General features: G+C 39.8%; 2 protein-coding genes across 4 annotated transcripts in view; both read right to left on the bottom strand.

Moving 5' to 3' along the window:
* Positions 1-517: 517 nt before the first annotated feature.
* On the bottom strand, positions 518-14,101 carry LOC121525149 (guanine nucleotide-binding protein subunit alpha-14-like). 2 transcript variants are annotated; one of them, XR_005993208.1, is made up of 8 exons: positions 13,622-14,101; positions 9,188-9,372; positions 5,061-5,215; positions 4,727-4,855; positions 2,184-2,313; positions 1,924-2,077; positions 1,383-1,699; positions 518-736 (listed from the first exon to the last, which is right to left on the bottom strand). XR_005993208.1 is itself a non-coding variant. In XM_041810977.1 (7 exons), the coding sequence occupies exons 1-7, from the start codon at positions 13,740-13,742 to the stop codon at positions 1,509-1,511; spliced, it is 1,065 nt and encodes a 354-aa protein (XP_041666911.1). In that variant the 5' UTR covers positions 13,743-14,101; the 3' UTR covers positions 988-1,508. The 2 variants fall into 2 exon arrangements, 1 of the variants encoding a protein (XP_041666911.1); XM_041810977.1 differs by lacking the exon at positions 518-736 and having other exon boundaries at positions 988-1,699.
* A 2,064-nt stretch (positions 14,102-16,165) lies between these two features.
* LOC121525148 (guanine nucleotide-binding protein G(q) subunit alpha-like) overlaps positions 16,166-19,072 on the bottom strand; it is a 33,132-nt gene continuing 30,225 nt past the window's right edge. For both annotated transcript variants that reach the window (XM_041810976.1, XM_041810975.1), the window contains one exon: positions 16,166-17,444. In XM_041810976.1, the coding sequence (XP_041666910.1) occupies positions 17,254-17,444 (191 nt within the window). In that variant the 3' untranslated portion in view covers positions 16,166-17,253. The remainder of the gene's footprint in view (positions 17,445-19,072) is intronic.

The raw sequence follows: 19,072 nt of genomic DNA on the forward strand, positions 1-19,072 counted from the left end.
TTTTTAAAGGTTAAGTTTTTCATTGTTATTCTTTTAATTCTATGTACAGCACATTAAAGTGCTGATCTGAGTCCTTATCAATACCACCATCAATACTTTCTATAGTTTGGTGGAAAGACAAAATAAGGGCAAATATTTAAACTACAAGTGGTCTTAGCTGGGTAGTGCTTGAGTTAAAAAGTTATGATTCAGTCTGTCACATCTATTGTATGTCCCTCAGATATAAACACATATACACACTGTATTAAATGAAGTTTCTCATCAAAAACTAAATTTTCTCTTTTTAATGTGACATTTGAAAACATCATAACATATAGAATAAAGTCGTCTAATTTACTGAGGTTACCTGAATGCATCATATTTTCCGTCTACAGCTTGTTAAGTTCGCTAATTAACTTCAATTTTACCGATTCCACTGCGGACTTCTACACTGGATTAACATTGTTAACAAACATGACCATGGCTTGATCCCGTTGTTGTTAGCATCTTTGCTAACATTGTGGAACTTCAGGCTTGTTGTGCTTCGGTGTAAAGACAGTTCATCACTGCAGCATGTACCCACAGTTTTAGTTTTATCTTCACTAACATTCTCCAGCTTTTTAAAAAGAAAATTCTTACGCAGACCTGGATCCGTCTTCTCACTCACACTGCTGGCTGTGTCTGACCCTCTCACCTCTTCACCCCCAGTGGTCAGTCGGTGTCTGCTCCAAGAATCGGCATGCCATGTTTGACCGATCTGGATAGGACCCATGTGATAGGGCGATTTCAAACTGGTGTTCCATAAAAAACAAGTTGCAGCATTATTTGGAGTGAGGCCTAGTGCCATCTCCAAACTGAAGGCCAAGTTCATATAACAGGGGATGTCAGAGACAGGTTGTACTAGATTGTATTGTATCATGTAATATTGTAAAATAAAGCTGTCACAAGTGAAATAGCAGGTAAAGAAAACCCAGAATCCAGCTTGTTTGAAAACACATATAACCCAGTTTTAATGTCTAGATTTTAAAATAAGTAAAAATCAGTGAAAAAGGAACATTTCATAGACTACATGGTTGGTGCTGCCCTACAAAAATATTTGCACAAATATAAACTAAGGCACTGTTGTTCCCTGCAGGCTATCAATTTACTTCCTCCTTGCGGAGCTGTAAGGTGGGGTGAGTTGCATTTTTAGCAGATAAGACATCGTCAGACCAGTTTGATACCATTCACTGACTGTCTGCAGACAGTAATGGAGAAAAAAGAAATCTTTCTGCAACACATTGTTAAAACAAACTGCCTTTATGATCGTCCTTTTTCCTGTTGCTGAAGAAAACCTGTTTTTAACCATTCTGATGGACTGTGATTCAAGAAAACGTTACTGTGCTCAGATAGGTGTACCTTACCTGACTCTGCTGTCTGCCTTTCTTTGATGCTTTCAAACAATGTGCGATCGTCAGCAGATAAAAGGTCCATAAAACTGTTCATGTCACTGTATGACCTGCTTTCTGTCTCTTTGTCCTGCGTTCTCCTCATTCAAGGTTGAACTTTTCCAGGTTATCTCTGAAAAGAGTGTCTTTGACGGCTTTAAAAACCACACGGATGTTCTCCGTGTCTGTGGCACAGGTGAAGTGAGTGTAGAGAGGTTTGTGGTGTCCGCTGTGCTGCTCCACGTACATTTGGAGGATGAAGTTTTTGGCAGCTTTGAGGTCACCCTGAGGTCCTGTGGTCAGAATCAGAGGGCACTGGTTAATTTTGAGATTAAACTGAGAGATCATTTAGTACATGGAGAAATCACAGCTTGGTCACTCAGTAATATTAACTACTCTGTCACTGACTTGATAGTTGGAAAATGCTTGTTACATTGTTTGCTTTTCTCCTGACTGGCTTCATAATCAGACGTTAAGAATAGTGCACAATGACGGGCAAAAAGGTTTTATATTTCACCTTTAAATGCTGGGAAGTAGGCTGCCAAATGAGACTGTGTGATTTTCTCCTCCAGCAGGTCTGTTTTGTTCAAGAAGAGGATGGTGGAGGAGTCTTGAAACCACCGGTAAGAAAGGATGGTCGTGAACAAGGCAATGCTCTCTCTCAGCCGATTCTGGAGAACGAGGTGAGAGCAGTCTTAAATGTGCAGCTGTCTCTAAAGCTCTCTAAAGGGATAATTGAGTTATGAACATGAAAGTAGAAGAAAGATTTGACCTCACATCATTCTCACTCTCATAGAGGACTTGGTCGTATTCACTCAGGGCAGCCAGGAATATGATGGAGGTGACGTTCTCGAAACAGTGGATCCATTTCCTCCTCTCTGAGCGCTGCCCACCAACGTCCACCATCCTAGGCACACATGACCAATTATTGAAGGAAAGCAAGATTTTTTTTTTAGTTTCTAGATAGAAAATAAGGCTGAAATATAGGGATAATAAATGTGATTCAATTTTTAAAATATGTTTTATTCTAAAGTGACTCATGTTCTATTCTCCAAGAGGGTGAGGGGGAAGTAGCGCTAGTTTGATACCTGGTTTCATTTGGTGTTTTATTGCATCACTTTCACTTCCTGCTGAAGCCAATGCTGTCTTTGTAGTTTGTTGCTATTTGTAAAGAGGCTGATTTGTATATAAGTGAAGCAACTTTGTGCCACATTTCTTAAATTCTTCCTCCTATGCCCCATTTTCAGAAGGGTTAATGGGAGAAGGTGCTGCTTGGCAGGGCAGTATTTGGATTGGACTTGCCCTTTGCAATGTGGTCTTTCTGATACAGTCTTTTTAATGCAATCTTTTTGATGCAGTCTTTTTGATGCAATCTTTTTGATGCAGTCTTTTTGGTGCAGTCTTTTTGATGCAATCTTTGTGATGCAGTCTTTTTGATGCAATCTTTTTGATCCAATATTTTGATGCAATCTTTGTGATGCAGTCTTTTTGATGCAATCTTTTTGATCCAATATTTTGATGCAATCTTATTGATGCAGTCTTTTTGATGCAATCTATTTGATGCAGTCTTTTTGATGCAATCTTTTTGATGCAATATTTTGATGCAATCTCATTGATGCAGTCTTTTTAATGCAATCTTTTTGATGCAATATTTTGATGCAATCTTTTTGATGCAGTCTTTTTATACAATCTTTTTGATGCAATATGTTAAATGCAGTCTATTTAATGCAACATTTTTGATGCAATTATTTTGATGCAATCTTTCTGATGCAGTCTTTTTGATGCAGTCTCTTTGATGCAGTCTTCTTAATGCAATCTTTTTGCCACTAGCACAGTTAAAAAGGATAAAAAGCTGCACTATTCTTTAGTGCAGTAGTACCAAACCCTTTTTCATTTGCATGAAGCAAGCCTTTGGGAAGGGCTGGACGTCTCTGAAAATCTTCAGAAGGTGACTGGAAGAATGTTTTGTCCGTCGCATTCATGACGAGTCAGAGTGACAAACTGCATTGTGTGCATGCGCTACTCTTGTGCAGGCTACCGCTGCCGTAGATGATTATCTAAAATTGACGCCAAAGCGAGTCAGGAAAAAACATCTTCTCTGCCAAGGCAAGCTTTCAGTGTGGCTCTCTGCACTTCTCAGAGAAACCCAGTGAGCCGGCTCAAATTTGGGTGAATTCAGTTTGAAATCCCTCACTCTTGTTCAAAATGGTAAAACGTGTAGAGCTCACTGAAAATGAAAGAGTCCGCAATAAAGCACTTCATGATGCTGGATGGTCTCTGAGACAAATATGACAAATTTATAAGGCCACCTGTCATATTTGTCTCAGAGACCATCCAGCATCATGAAGTGCTTTAATGCGGACTCTTTCATTTTCAGTGAGCTCTCTACATTTAACCATTTTGAACAGGAATGAGGAATTTCAAACTGAATTCACCCTAATTTGAGTCGGCTCACTGGGCTTCTCTGAGAAGTCAGAAATTAATCAAGCATAACATTCAACCACTAAAACTCATTTTTCTGTTCAGGAATGCAAGTAAATAACCATAATTTGACATATTGATCAGGAAATATTAATGTGTTTTACTATTTTTTTCAGTTTTTTGTAAATCAGTAAATTTGAAAATTCATGGATAACAATAATAATTATATTCTAGCATTAAAAATATCAATTCAGTTAAAGAGCTTCTACATATTGGTGTATTAACCATTGCAGAAACATAAAAAAATGATTTTGGTAATTACTAATGCTGTTAATTTAGGGTAGTTGTGGCATAAACCTCACTTTGGTTAGGGTTAGGGTGGTCTAATAAATTTGTTAAGCACTGTATGCACATCTAGTTTTCACAACATCAAAGCAGGTTGGGAACCAGCGCTTTAGTGAATCTGTCCCCAAGTCATTAAAATTTCAGGTCCTTTTATTATCCGTCCCAGGCAATGACAGCTGCAAATTTAAACGCATTTTTCTCAAAATTCAGTTCTGACCCTAAAGATGGAGACAGTGCTTGTTTCATGGAGCCTCAAAATGACTAAAAAGCCTCTGACATGCTCTGACATAATCTGCTTCCCCTGCTTTCCCCCATCACACCCACATTACTACCTACAAATGCAGATCGGGGTGAAAGGACTTTACCAAACCATCCTGCCTCTGTGCTTACACATTTCAACAACAACTTGGAGATTCCCAAACCATCTGTTTATTTTTGGAACAGAGCACTCCCTGAATGAACTACTGGGATAAACTTTTTTGACCAAATCCCTCCATTTTTTTCTGTGCAAACTCCTATAATTTTTCTGTGGAAGGAAAAAACATATATCTTACCTGAAGATGACTTTAGAAAGGTCAAAGGGGTACTCTATGATGCCTGTGGTAGGGACCCTGACCCTCAAGATGTCCTGCTGTGTCGGGATGTATGGCACAGCTGTGATTCTGTCCAAGTCACTCAGGTAGCTGAAAGGTGAATATAAAGAGTTTAATATCCAAACATAAACCTGGCTGAATAAAAAGGAATACCCTACAGAAGTTTGCATGTTAGATTTACTTTAAATGACTTAAAATTCACACTATTAATCTTGAGTTGTAAAGTGCAACATGAAGCACCCTGAAAGATCTGTTCTCTGTATGTAAAAGGCATGAATATAAATAAAAGCCTTACTATTTGGCAGAGTCAGATAGCTGGAATTCCCTCCTGCGGTCGTAGCACGTTTGAACACCATGGTCATTCCACACTCTCTTAATGGCGTTTGCCTGCCAAGACTCCAAAGTGGACACCTGGTCTGCCTCTAATTGGCTCAGCGTCTCTGCATGGCTCTGAAACACACAAACATCCACGCGGGACTTATTTAAACACATACTTTCAATCTCTGCCTGGCCTGTTAATAGACATTCAGGTGGAAGAGGTAACACAACTCCATCCAGGAGGTTTTGGACACCGAAAGAAGCACTGATGGAGTAAAGCAGTTTGGTTCTGTGGTGGGGAAATCAACATATTCATGCTGATGTCATGTTTACAGAGGGAAAGTGAAATGCTGGTACAATTTCCAAGTGGAAGGATGTATAAAGAGAAATGCTTGTGAAATGACTGGGATGCTGTGCCATACAGTGCCTTTAAAAATTATTCACTCCCTTCGAAATCCAGCCACAAATTCTCTATTTGTCTGAGTTCTGGGCTTTGACTCAACCACTCCAGAGCATTCCTGTTGTTGTCTTACAACCATTTCTGTGAAGCTTCTCTGTATGCTTTGAGTCATTATCTTACTGGAAAATGAATCTTCTCCAAAACCCTAGTTCTCTTGCAGACTCAATAAGACTGTCCTCCACATTCATTTTACCCTCTACATTTACAAGTCTTCAGGGCTGCTAGCTGAGAAGCATCCCCACAGCATGACGCTGCCAGCATTGTGCTCCACAGTGGGGATGGTGTGTTTGTGGTGATGTCAGTGTTTGGCGTCTTGTCTGATGTTTAAAAAGCTCCATTTTGGTCTCATTAGACCAAAACACTTTCTCCCACTCAACCATGGAGTCTCCCACATGCCATTTAGCAAACTCTAGTCCAGATTGAAATAGGTTTCATAACTAAAACAATCCTCCATGAACTGATATTGAATCAAATTGGATCGAATTGGGTCTGTGTATGGGAATCAAATCTATTCAGGCAATCAATGGCAATACCCAGCCTTACTTCAGTGTAACTGGATGGCGTGTTTGGTTTCTGCCAAACATAGCATCTTGTTTGATGGCCAATGAACTCCATTTTGGTCTCATTAGACCAAAGAACTTTTTCCAACTCGACCATGCCATTTAGAGAACTCTAGTCCAGACTGAATCTGAGTTTTCTCCAATAGTGTCTTTCTCTTTGCCACTCTCCCATAAAGCTCTGACTGGTGAAGAACCTGGCCAACAGTTGTTGTCTGCAGAGTCTCTCCCATCTCAGCTGCTGAAGCTTGGAACTCCTTCAGAGTAGTCATAGGTGTCTTGGTGGCCTCTCTCACTAGTCTCCTTCTTGCACGCCCACTCAGTTTGTGAAGATGGCCTGATCTTGGCAGATTTAACCAAACTCTTGGGGACGTCAGTGCCATGGATGGTTTTTTGTACCCATCCCCTGACTTACACTTCTCAATAAACTTTTCTCTGAGCTGCTTGGAGTGTTCTTTTGTCTTCAGGGTGTAATGGTAGCCAGAAATACTGATTAACCAGAGACTGGACCTTCCAGTCACAGGTGTCTTACAGTAACCTGAGACACATTCACTGCACTCAGATAATCCCCATTTCACTAACTGTGAGACTACTAGCACCAACCTCTGTTGAATCAGGTCAGTCGCTTTGAAGGAGGTGAATATTTATGCAGTCACTTATTTTACATTTCATACTTGTGTTTAATTTACATTACTTTGTAGAAATCTATTTTCACTTTTAAATTTAAGCAGTGTTTTTATCATACTGACCATAATTGGTTCATAAAATCGATAAAAGGATCACATTTTCTAGGGGGTGAATGCTTTTTATAGCCACTGTATAATTCAGCGGGTGCCACAAAAAACTAGAATTTCCTGATCGTCCAGTTAAGCTCAGGCAATTACTTTGGAGTCAACTGCTCATTCCCTTACCAGTAAAAGCTTTGCAGGATGACATTTAAGTAACTCATCCTTTTGATTCCATGAATACATGCAGCTATGATTAACCAGCATAACTTTGGGTGCGGTTCAGTTGACAGACAGATGGGCGAGTCATCGCTGTTTGCCAGGACACTAAAGGCCTGAGTCCCAGATTGATCAAAAGTTATTTAGAATGAACGCTTCCAACATGGCAACCTCCAACACTGGGCTTGAAAACAGCTCTTTAAAAACCAGAAGAAATCACTGAGACTTTTTCCATTTCTCTAAATAAGATGTGACAGTTCCCTGAAAGCATTCAGGACAGTGGCAGGAATTTATGCCTTCAGCTAGGGAGGTGAATGATCTCTAAATTAGCTGCTTTCTGATGGTCGCTACCGCCTTGGCAAGATTTATCCCCTTTAACATAGAAAACACCGCAGACTTTGAAGTAAATCAATAACTTGAACACATATATATATATATCTATATATATATATATACATTTTTTTTGAGATGCACTTGTATTTCTAGAAGGGCTTCCATCCAAATGTATCTAAAAATAAGCCATTTTTACAAATGTGACAAAACAAAACATAAGTGTAATGGAAACATAAGCATATTTTCATCCACTACTGCCAATTAGAGGGAATAGTTTGAGCAGTAGGTGGCGCCTCTCATGGAAAAAGAAAGACAGAACACTGCAGAAGAAGAGGGCTTAATCTGAGTTGTATTATGATCAACAACCCATATTTTGGAAGCTACTGAAGGAATAAACAAACTAACAAGGACTTCATTCATGGAAAAAGAGAGCTGAACTTGGCATACAAATGCTTATCAGACTTTCCAATAACCCACGGTACACTAAATGGACAAAAGTATTTGGCCACGCCTGCTACCACACCTTATTGAGTTCAGGTGTTTCAATCAGACCTGTTTCCACAGGTATATAAAGTCATCGCTTAGCCATGCAGTCTACATTCTCAAACGTTTGTGACCATAAATGGGAAGAGCTCAGCAACCTGAAGCGTGGTGCTGTGATGGATGCCACCTTTGCAATAAGACGGTTTGTGAAATTTAATCTTTGCTGGATATTCCACAGTCAACTGTGAGTGATATTACTAGAAGGTGGAAGTGTTTAGGAACAACAGCAACCCAGCTGTGATGTGGAAGACGACGTAAAATCACAGAGTGTGGTTAGTGACTGCTAAAGGAGTTCTGAACTTCCACTAGCATTAATGGAAACACTAAACCTGTACAGTAGGAGCTTCATGAATGGGTTTCCATGCTTGTGCAGCTGCACGCAAGCCTCACAACACAGAATCTAGTGCCAAGTGTTTGATGAAGTGGTGTAAAGCACACCAACAATGGACTGTGGATTGAAGAATCATGCTTCTCTGGCAGTCAGATGGGTGAGTCTGGGTTTGGAGGATGCCAGGAGAACATTACCCACCTGACCGCACTATGCCACCTGTGAAGTTATTTGGGGTAGGGATAATGGTACGGGGCTATTTTTCAAAGTTTAGGCCCCTTGTCTCCACTGAAGGCTTCAGCATACCAAGACATTTTGGACAATTCTATGCTTCCATCTTTGTGGCAACAAGTTTGGAAAAGGTCCATTTCTATTCCAAAATGACTGTGCTCTAGTGCACAAAGGACTATAAAAACATGGTTTGATGTGAAAGAACTTGAATGGCCCACAGAGAGCCGAGACCTCAACCCCATCAAGCACCTTTGGGATGAACTGGAAGGGAGATTGTGAGCAGGCCTTCTCTTCCAACATCATTTTGACCTCATAAATGCTCTACAGAATGAATGGGCCCAAATTCCCACAGAAACACTCCTTTCAAGAAGAGTGGAGGCTGTGATAGCTGTAAAAGGGGCAAACTCAATATGAAAGTGCATGACTTTGAATACAATAGTCCGAGTTGGTGTAATGGCCAGGTGGCTGAATACTTTTGTCCATGCAGTGTAGGAAGCTTTCTGGCCAACAGCATGGAAACAGAGCAGTTATGAGTGGGCAAAGATGTGTCCACCAAAGTGTGATAAAGCAACTTTCCCCATTGTCAAATGTGTTTTTTCCAACACCACAAAGATGCAGGATCTCAGTAGATTCAGACTCTGTAGGCTCTCTTTGCTGTGACACAGTGAGATCGAAAATGAAACATTTGCTTAGTCCTTAAAATCTTACAATGTTCTTGTCATCAAAGTAGTCGATCTGCAGTGTCTTCATGGCGTGGATCAGCGCCTGGATGGCTGTGACGATGTTCTGGAACACCAGCCGTGTGAAACCTTTCCTGTCAGCCTCACTGTACCCACTGCCATGGATGATCCTCATCTGTTTGATGAAAGTGCTCTTTCCACTTTCACCAGTGCCTTAAAAATGAAAGGAATGAGCAAATGAGATCAAGGAAGCAAGAATAAAATCAGCAATTAAAAAATTCTGGATTGCAAAGAGGGGGAGAGTATTTATAGGTTCTTTTTGGTTTTTCATGCCATGCTATGGTTGCATGAACACGTGCATTTTCCTTTTTTGCATTTAAAGGGGACATATTTTACCCTTTTAAGACGAGTTTATAAACATCTCCAAAACATGCCTGTGAAGTCTGCTGCTGAAAAAAAACACTCCAGTATTGGACTTTTGCATGTCTAAAAAGCCCTCTGTTTCAGCCCTGCTCAGAAGTTGTTTCTGTGTCTGTGGCTGTAAATGTTACTGAGCTGTCTGACTCCGCCCCTGACTCCACCCTTCTCAGGAGATGGATGTTGCTAAATGGATGTGGCTCTCCTGATCCTCCTTTCAGCTGACAGCTGAGGAGGATCAGGAGAGGAGGGCGGAACATTCCTCCATGAGGGAAGGGCTAACTGAACATGGGGGCGGGGCTAACTCCCCACATGACATCATGAGGGGAAATCTGAAAACAACTTGTTTTAGCACACATTTTCTGAAAGGTGGAGAAAGAGGGAGGAAGGAAATGGATTTTTCTGGTACTTGAGGGGATTGTGGACAGGCCAGGGGCACATATTTTTGTTAGAAAAGCCTGAAAAAGTGATTTTTGCATAATATGTCCCCACACAGCCAGTTTGAGGATGTGTCTTATCATTGCTATGCTGATGATACTCAGATTTACTTTTCAGTTAATCCACATTCCCTCAATCATCTCTCCTCTCTCCATAACTGCTTGGCTGCTATGAAAAACTGGATGTCCTTAAATTTCCTCCATCTCAACCCCGACAGATCAGAAATACTTGTAATTAGACCTGATTACTTCACTGCATCAGCTGAACAGTCTATTGGCCCGTATCACTCTTACATTAAACCCACAGCTAAACTTTGGAATCATCTGCGACCAACACGTATCATTTGAACACCATATCACAAAACTTGTACAGACCTGTTTTTTACATTTACATAACATTGCAAAAATCAGACAAATGCTCTCCCCTTCAGACTTGGAACTTCTCATACACAACTTTCATTTTCTCCCTATTGTAATTCTCTATACTCATGCCTGATGCAGTCTTCCCTAAACCACCTACAATCAGTTCAAAATGCTGCAGCCAGACTTCTAACCAGATCCAGCCACAGCTCCCACATCACACCTGTTCTTCCATCTCTCCATTGGCTTCCAGTAAAATTCAGAATCAACTACAAAATCCTGTTACTCACATATAAAGCACTGCATGGCCTTCTGACCTCCTTGTCCCATACATCCCCCCTCGCCCCCTCAGATCATCTAACCTCGGCCTTCTTTACATCCCTTCTTCTAATTTCAAAACTAAAGGTGATCGAGCCCTCTCTGTGCTAGCTCCCACCCTGTGGAATAAACTCCTGCACTCTGTCAGATCAGCACAGTCACTGGAATGTTTCAAGAAACATTTAAAAACTCACTTGTTTAGACAGGCTTTCTTGTGATCTTGTAATTTGAAGCTCCTCCAAATTGTTGTGTTTTATTACTATGTCTTGTTTGATTATGTACGATATGATGTGATTTATTTTTCTCCTTGTGTGGATTATCGGTTTTATTTATTTATTTTCCTTTTTGTGAAGCTCTTTGTAACTGAATGTTTTAAAAGTGCTATATAAATAAAGTTTTACTTACTTACTTACAGTCAAATGATGTGAGTCACATAATCAAGTTTCAGTCTGGTAACAGCCACTTGTTGAACTCTGTGTGCAAGTTAATAGTCTCACAACAGCGGTGTCCTTGAGTGCATTACTGAACTGCTTCTTGTTCCCTAGTAGGACATTACTCTTGATAAGAACATCAGGTAAGCAACCAAACTGCAATAAAAAATGTTCACCAACACACTGATCTTTACAGGAGGGTGTTCCACTCTAGTTTCCAGCTCGAGCTTTTATACTATATGGGCTGCTTTTTCATTGGTATGGCGTTTATGCGTCATAAATATCTAACCCATCATTTGCACACTAACCCTCAGTTCTTGTGTAGTCTTGAATGGAGCAGTCTAGTTTGAATGAATGAGGAAGGAAATCTATTGTGGTTACCTTTAACTATAAAACTGGGTCACCAGGGCTTCACCAGTTATTTAAGGAATGCAAAACATGTCACAATGTCAGAAAGAACACACGTGTCAGAGCGCCGCTTTACAGCTGCAGATATGGTTGTCTTTGTACGGTGTCTCAGCTGAACTAGGAGAATCAGAGTACAATGGCATTTAAAGTAAAGGCAGCTTCAGATACACAATCACAGCATCCATCTTTCAAATGCAAGTATTAAACTTACATTTATTCATCACATGCTTGATTCAAAGGTAACTTTTTTAAATCCCACTCTGAAACATCTCTAAAAGTTCTGTGTGGATCATGATCCCCAGAAGACTGCATTTTGTTTTGAATTTACGACATGGATTGGATTTGTGGGATTGACTGGCAGTGATATTTTGCGTATTCATTCATAGTCGCCAGAAGATGAACCCTAAAAAATTAAGTGAGCCCCTAACATCCTTTCAAGCTCTAAGATAGAGTTCACATTTTTGGTTTTGATGAAAATATCTAAAAACTGTGTGGCTGAATTAAACTTTGTTTAAAAGGATATTCTGAGTCTCCAGAGGATGAACCCCAAACCTTAAGTACTCCCCTGACTTTCCTTTAAGTCTGAAATAATGCTGTCACTCTTGGTTTTGATGGAAATATTAAAGAGAAACACTACAATCTGTCTACACTTGAATGTACAGGAAAAATTCAGGTCTCCAGAGGTTAAACCCACAAACCTTAAGTGATCCCCTAACTTTCCTTGGAGTCTTAAATGATGTCGGCACTCTTTGGTTTTGATGAAAACATTAAAGAAAAACCCTACAACTGATCTAAGCTGAATATGACAATGATAATCCAGGTCTCCAGAGGATAAACCAAAAACCTTAAGTGGTCTCTGAACCTTCCTTCAAACATTAAAATAACACTGACACTCTTTGGTTTTGATGGAATAGTTAAAGAAAAATCCTACGACTGATCTAGTTTAAAAAAGACAATGATAATCCAGGTCTCCAGAGGATAACCCAGAAACCTTAAGTGGTCTCTGAACCTTCCTTCCAGCACTAAAATAATGTTGGCACTCTTGGTTTTGATGGAAACATTAAAGAAAAACCCTACGACTGATCTAGGCAGAATATGACAATGATAGTCCAGGTCTCCAGAGGATAGCCCAAAAACTTAAAGTGATCTCTGAACTTTCCTTAAAGCACTTTAATAACACTGACACTCTTCGTTTTGATGGAAACATGAAAGAAAAACTCTATGATTAATCTACACTTGATTGTACAGTGATATTTCAGTTCCCCAGAGGATGAATCCTTAAAACTTTTGACATTGCCTTGAACGTTTCTCTACAACCAACAGAAGGTTAGCACTTTTGGTTTGGAAGCAAAGTTCTCAACAAATAAAGGATGAATCTCCAGGAACTTTTGAACAGATAATTAAAGCCCCCAGTTTTGGGGAATTTTCTGTGGGCATTTTCCTAGAAACTTTTGGGACTGCAACAAGAACTTTTTGATACTTATGGAAAAACAAAAAAATGCCCAAGTATTGTGATAATATCATATCGTGGGGCCAGTCGTGATTCTCACCCCTATTAAATAGTGTGTTATAAACAACAACACATCATAAGGCCCACTTCAGGACTTTTTATTCGGGGTGGTGCAGGATCCCCTGAATACCTGAGACTAACCTTAGTATTTTCCGCAAGTAATTTGTTTATTGATTTTATTGTCTGTAAAGGATTTAAGTTTAAATTGGCATGAAATGTTATATTGCAAAAACCTTGAAATGAAGTTAACACTGCAGAAGGTTAGGAGGGAAATATCAACATATATTTTAAAGAGAAGTCAAATAAGCCCAGGTTTAACCTATCCAGGTTCATTTAAGATCCCCTCTAGAATAATATTAGCCTGAGCTTTGACCTTTATGGTGCCATATTGAGATTATGGTTTGAGTCACGCAGCTAGATAACAATTAAATATTTAAATAAATATTCCTTACACTATAATAAATGTTAATGTGTGAGTATGTCTCAAAAGGTGAAGATGAGGACATATCTTTAAACATTTTTAGTCACATTGTGTGAACATAGAGAGGTTATTTGCTAAGCTATTAGCTACTGGCACTTACCTAATAGCAGCAGCTTTAGCTCCCTATGAGAATCTCTTTTATCTCGACGAAGCTGTTTCTCTATTTCTCTGTGTATCCTCAGTCTCTCCAGTTCTTCACCAGAAAGGCAGCACTCCTCCATTTCTGTCCGACTCTACGACCTGCCTGTAGAGTAACTACACCACAGATGACGGGGATTAGGAAAGTGACTGGCTAATGATTTTTCTCAGACCTGCCAAGGAGACTTCTGTCCCGGAACAGGTGGGTTGGCGAGTCAGTGCAGTCATTCTTCCTCGTGCAATATCCAGCTCAGGTGCATTTCACATTCCTGCTGTGCACGCGGAGGCGGGCTGAAGGGAAGGCACAGAGACAATGTGAGTTTATGTGAAGTGTACAGCTCATGAGGATCTGCTTACACGTCCAGACTCCCAAGGGCCGCTGAATTTGAACCCTTTTCCCCATAGAAAGGCAGAGAGGAGGAAGAAAATGGTGGACAGAGAGGAGCTAAACACTTAAAGCTTACCTGTGAATATGTTTCATATCTTTACCAGCTACTGTTCCCCACCAAGTTTAGCTTTATACAGTATGTTCATGAAGATTAAACTTCTGATACAATTACTTACTTAAAGCCATTTACTATAAAGTATGGACAGTGCAACTCCATCTCCTTCTGTTGTACAAAAGTAAAGAAAAATATGCCTGCGACTGGCGACTGAATTTTGGGCTACAACAGACAGGTCTGGGTAAACTGTAAATCTGACACATGGTACATCTCAATTAGGAAGTGCTGTATTTTGCCGCCACAACATATTTCTAGTTTAAGTTTTTAAAAAATATAATTATTCATAAACAAAGCCTGGTAATTACATTCATGAAAAAACACATTGCAAACATTACAAACTGAGAAACATTTCATAAAGAAAAGCAGACAAAGATCAGAGGTCTAATCAAGGATTAAATTATGTAAAGACCCGTTTTAGAGGTAGTTACATCAACAGTGGCTCGCTTAAGCTAAAACTGACATAGCTATGCTAGCTACGTAATTAACATGACTGCATAAGCCAGAGTAGCTACGTAAGCCTTTGCAGTGCAATCTTAAGCAAACTCAATCAAAACTAACATAGCTTTATATGATAGCATGCCTATAAAGCTTACCTAGCTGCTTTGTGAGCTAGCTTTAGCTTCATTAGCTTTAGCTAAAATAGCTACACTAGCTTCATAATTAATGCAACAAGATAAGCTAATGTAGCTATGTAAGCCTTAGCAAGGTGATCTTAAGCAAACTATCCATATATCATCTTTATCTGCTTTGAGAGCTTAGCTTTAGCTAATATTGCTATGATAGCTACATAATTAACGTGACTGCATAAGCCAGAGTAGCTAAGTAAGCCTTTTGCAGTGCGATCTTTAGCAAATGTAGCCAAAACTAACGTAGTTATATAGGACAACATGCCTATAAATCTTACCTAGCTGCTTTGTGAGCTAATTTTAGCTTCGTTAGCTAAAGCTAAAATAGCTACACTAGCTTCATAATTAATGCGGCAAGATAAGCTAATGTAGCTATGTAAGCCTTAGCTAGGTGATCTTAAGCGAATGTAGCTAAACCTTAATGCAGCTTTGTAGAACATATCCTCCTTATCTGCATTGAGAGCTTAGCTTTCGCTTTAAAAGCTAACATAGCTTTGCTAGCTACATAATTAACGTTAGACACATTAGCAGACAATCAAGAACAAACTGTCACTATGAAACCATTATTTGATATAAAAAGCATTCACCCCTTGGATGTTTTACCTTTTTATTGATTTTATAAATCAATCATGGCTTTTTTAACAAGAAAAAATATGTAAGTCGAAGTGAAAACAGATTTCTACAAAGTAATTTCTACAAAATAAATAAGTGACTGCATAAATATTCACCTCCTTCAAGTATTAAGTAGTCACCTTTGGTTGCAGTCACAGCTCTGAGTCTGTGTGGATAGGTCTCAATCAGGCTCAAACATCTGGACTCTGCAATTTTACTCCATTCTTCTTTACTCAAGCTCTGTCAGGTAGCACGGGGATCAGGCAATGAATAACCCTTTTCAAGTCCAGCCACAAATTCCGTATTGGATTGAGGTCTGGGCTTTGACTCGGCCAATATCATTTGGCTTTTTTTGTAAAAAAAAAAAAAAAAGCCAAATACATTGACCATGATTGATTTATAAAAATGAATAAAACGCTTAAACATCCAAAGGGGTAAACACTCTTCATAGGAAGTCACCCTTTATCCATCCTGTTCATTATTTTGAGGTGAACTGCTCCCACATTCCTTCCAGTGTCTGCCCCTCTCCAAAAACAACAATTCTTTACCGCACAATGGTATTTCCCTGCATGTAACACTAAAGACAAAAGGATCTCCAACAGAAGTGCTGCTGCAGGCTGCAGCCAGATGGATGCATCACCGAGGAGGATTTTCAGGTCAAACACGGCTCCAGATGAGAGGATGGAGCAGCCAAGGAGATAAAATGCTAAACCAACAGTGTGCAGGAGCTGATTCCTCTACAAGACGAATAAAAAAATACCAAAATCAACAACAAAATGAATGTTTATTCATACAAGAACATTCATAACTCTAAGGGTGCATTGCAGTGACAGTGTATAAATTAAATCGTTCATGTAATTAGGAGAGAAGGGTCGTGTACACATTAGCGTGTGGATGTGATCTTATTAGCTCTTATCCCCTTTATGGATTAAGAATGCATTAGTTTAATACCTCAAAGGTTATTAACACAACAGTTACTGTACAATGTGATAGTTAAAATGCAAACTGACTTATGTTATCTAACCCTGCAAAATCAAAGCTATTCTAAGAAAGTGATACAAAAAATAGTCCCTGAACCGAAAACACTTGATTCTATGGCTTTGACGAAATAAAAGGAATGCTTAAGTAGCAGAAACAGCAGGATTCCCTTTGAAATGTGTGTTAAATTACATAACATTTCATTAATTCCATGCTCATAAAAAGTGGATAATGCACTGAATAATGCCATTGCAGACGAGTGTACAAAGTCTAGTGAGATTTAAAATGAGGTTATGGAAATATAATACCCAAGTAAGTGAAGTACACACATACAGAGTGTAAGTATATGTACAGATGTAAGGAAAAGTACAGTGTGCAAATCAGTATCTGTGTTGTTAGTGTTCATTTTGACTCATTGAGAGGATTTAAACTTTAAAAAGTTATCTTGTGTCAGAGATGTGAGCTGCTGCTTTGCAGTTAGACTACATCCACTTCCGCAGCTACATTTAAGTCCACCGAGCCATTCAAGGCCACTGAAATACTTTGTCTCCCTCTCAATCCATCCATGTGCATTTACACTGTTACTGCTCCAAAATGTTCACAAAGAGCTCCATAAATCTCAGAGTGCTTGCTATAATAGACTCCTCACTAAGGCAGCACTTTAATTGTCAGGACACACTTCATTATAGTCGGAGACATCCATTTCCAAAGAGCCTAACAGGAAAATTTGAAATACACCAGCGGTAAAGTCATTTGGCGACAAGCTCTGTAGCCTCTCAATTTCCTGTTTCAGTGTTCAAACTGAATCACTGCAGGGCTCTCCCGGCTGCCAGCTCTGCACACGCGATTGAATTACAGCGACAACAAACGCCGCCTTAAACCAGGTTGAAGACTTCCAGGTTGCCCTGCAAGATGTGGTCCTTCACGGCGCGGAAGACAAATCGAATGTTGTTTGTGTCCGTGGCGCAGGTGAAGTGGGAGTAGATGATTTTTTTCTCATCGGGATTGAGGCTCACAAACATATCTAAGATGAAATCTTTCCCCGCGTTCACATCCCGCTGGGGACCTGGCAGAAAGAGAGGGAGGGCAGAAACCAGCACATAAAAGTCAGTGTAGTATTTCCAGTGGGTGCATAAAAGCTTAAAAATATAAGTCACCATGGCACTGTAGTATAAAATGCCTGCAGATGATTTAGGAGAGATTTTTGTAAGAAGAAATATCACAGAGCTCAACTCACAAATTTAAAGGTAGATTCATCAGCAATAAAACACTTTGAGTACAGCCTCACTTGATATAAGAATCCATCCTGTTTGTACTTTTCACATTTTAGCCTCTCTGCTGCAGAAGTCTGTTAAATGATGGTGAAGTTGGCGGCAATTATCTGTATCTGGTTTGAACTTTTGTATGCATGCATGCTGAACTTTCAAGATTCTTATTTAAAGAAATATTTAAAGGCTTACTGTGTGATTTCTCACACCAAAATAAAGCTCTTCCTACACACACCTTTTTTCCTCATCACACTTCCCCTGCCGTCTCCACTGTTTCATAAACAAGTGACCGAGACAAAGAATTGCATTGATAAACATCTAAAAACAAGATTCATCTTAAAGAATATGTGTTTATCTGTTTGTTTTTGTAGGTCAAAGCTTAGTTTCCTTTAGAGTGGAAAGTCTTGGTTCTTCTTCAGTTGTACTGCTGCAACCAAACTTATTTTAAGCCCCTGAAAACAGCGTTCCTGAGGAGACGGGGTGCCCGTCTTCACCAACATGGCAGTAGGGCTAACACTAAAAGCGAGAACCATTTAAAAAAGGAACATGTTTAAGCCTCTGAGTAAACAATAAACAAGCTAAAGAAAGGCTGCCTCCTTACTGTAAACATGGAGCCAAGAACAACAAACCCAGAGGCAGTTTGACCTCACATTCTACCATGGACTTGGTGAATACTCGATTCTAATTGGCTGGAGGGTGTCCATTAACTTTTGATATTTAGACACCAGGCGCAACTTTACACCAAGTGCACAAAGAGTAAAAGTCAGGATTGTTGAAAGGCACAGATCTGGGGAAGGCTTCAAAAAAATCTGTTGCACTGGAGGTTCCCAAGAGCACAGTGGCCTCCATAATTCTCAAGAGGAAGAAGTTTGGCACAACCAGGACTCTTACAAGAGCTGGTCACACAGCCAAACTGGGCAATCAGGGTCGAAGAGCCTTCATAAGAGAAGTGACCAAGAACCTGCTGGTCACTCCAAGAGGACAACCATCAGTGCAGCATCCTCTGATCTGGGCTTTACGGCAGAGTGCCTCCACAAAAGCCTCTCCTTGGTGCAAAAGGCATGAAAGACTTGGCTTTCATCGGGAGTTCCTGCAAACTCTGAGCAGACATTTCTGTTTGTAGTGTTTGGAGAATTTTCTGTTAAATTTTCAGGATTTTTCATTTTGATGACAATTTTGGAGATGCATAGCCCTATTGAAATTGGTCGGGTTCATCATTATCATTTTCATTCTTATCAAGCCAAGGCCTTTTTGGGCCCCTTAACACGCTCAAAGGCAAAAGAAAATTTGAACACATATGTAGGAGCCTGAAAAATGCAAGGTGGAGATAGAATTCACAAATGGTCCAATGGTACTGCCTCAATAGCGCCACCTTTTCGGCTTCTAAAGAACAGCCCCAAAAGGGACTTTGAGAGTGATGAAATTT

Source organism: Cheilinus undulatus, linkage group 17, assembly GCF_018320785.1.
Source record: "Cheilinus undulatus linkage group 17, ASM1832078v1, whole genome shotgun sequence".
NCBI lineage: Eukaryota > Metazoa > Chordata > Actinopteri > Labriformes > Labridae > Cheilinus > Cheilinus undulatus.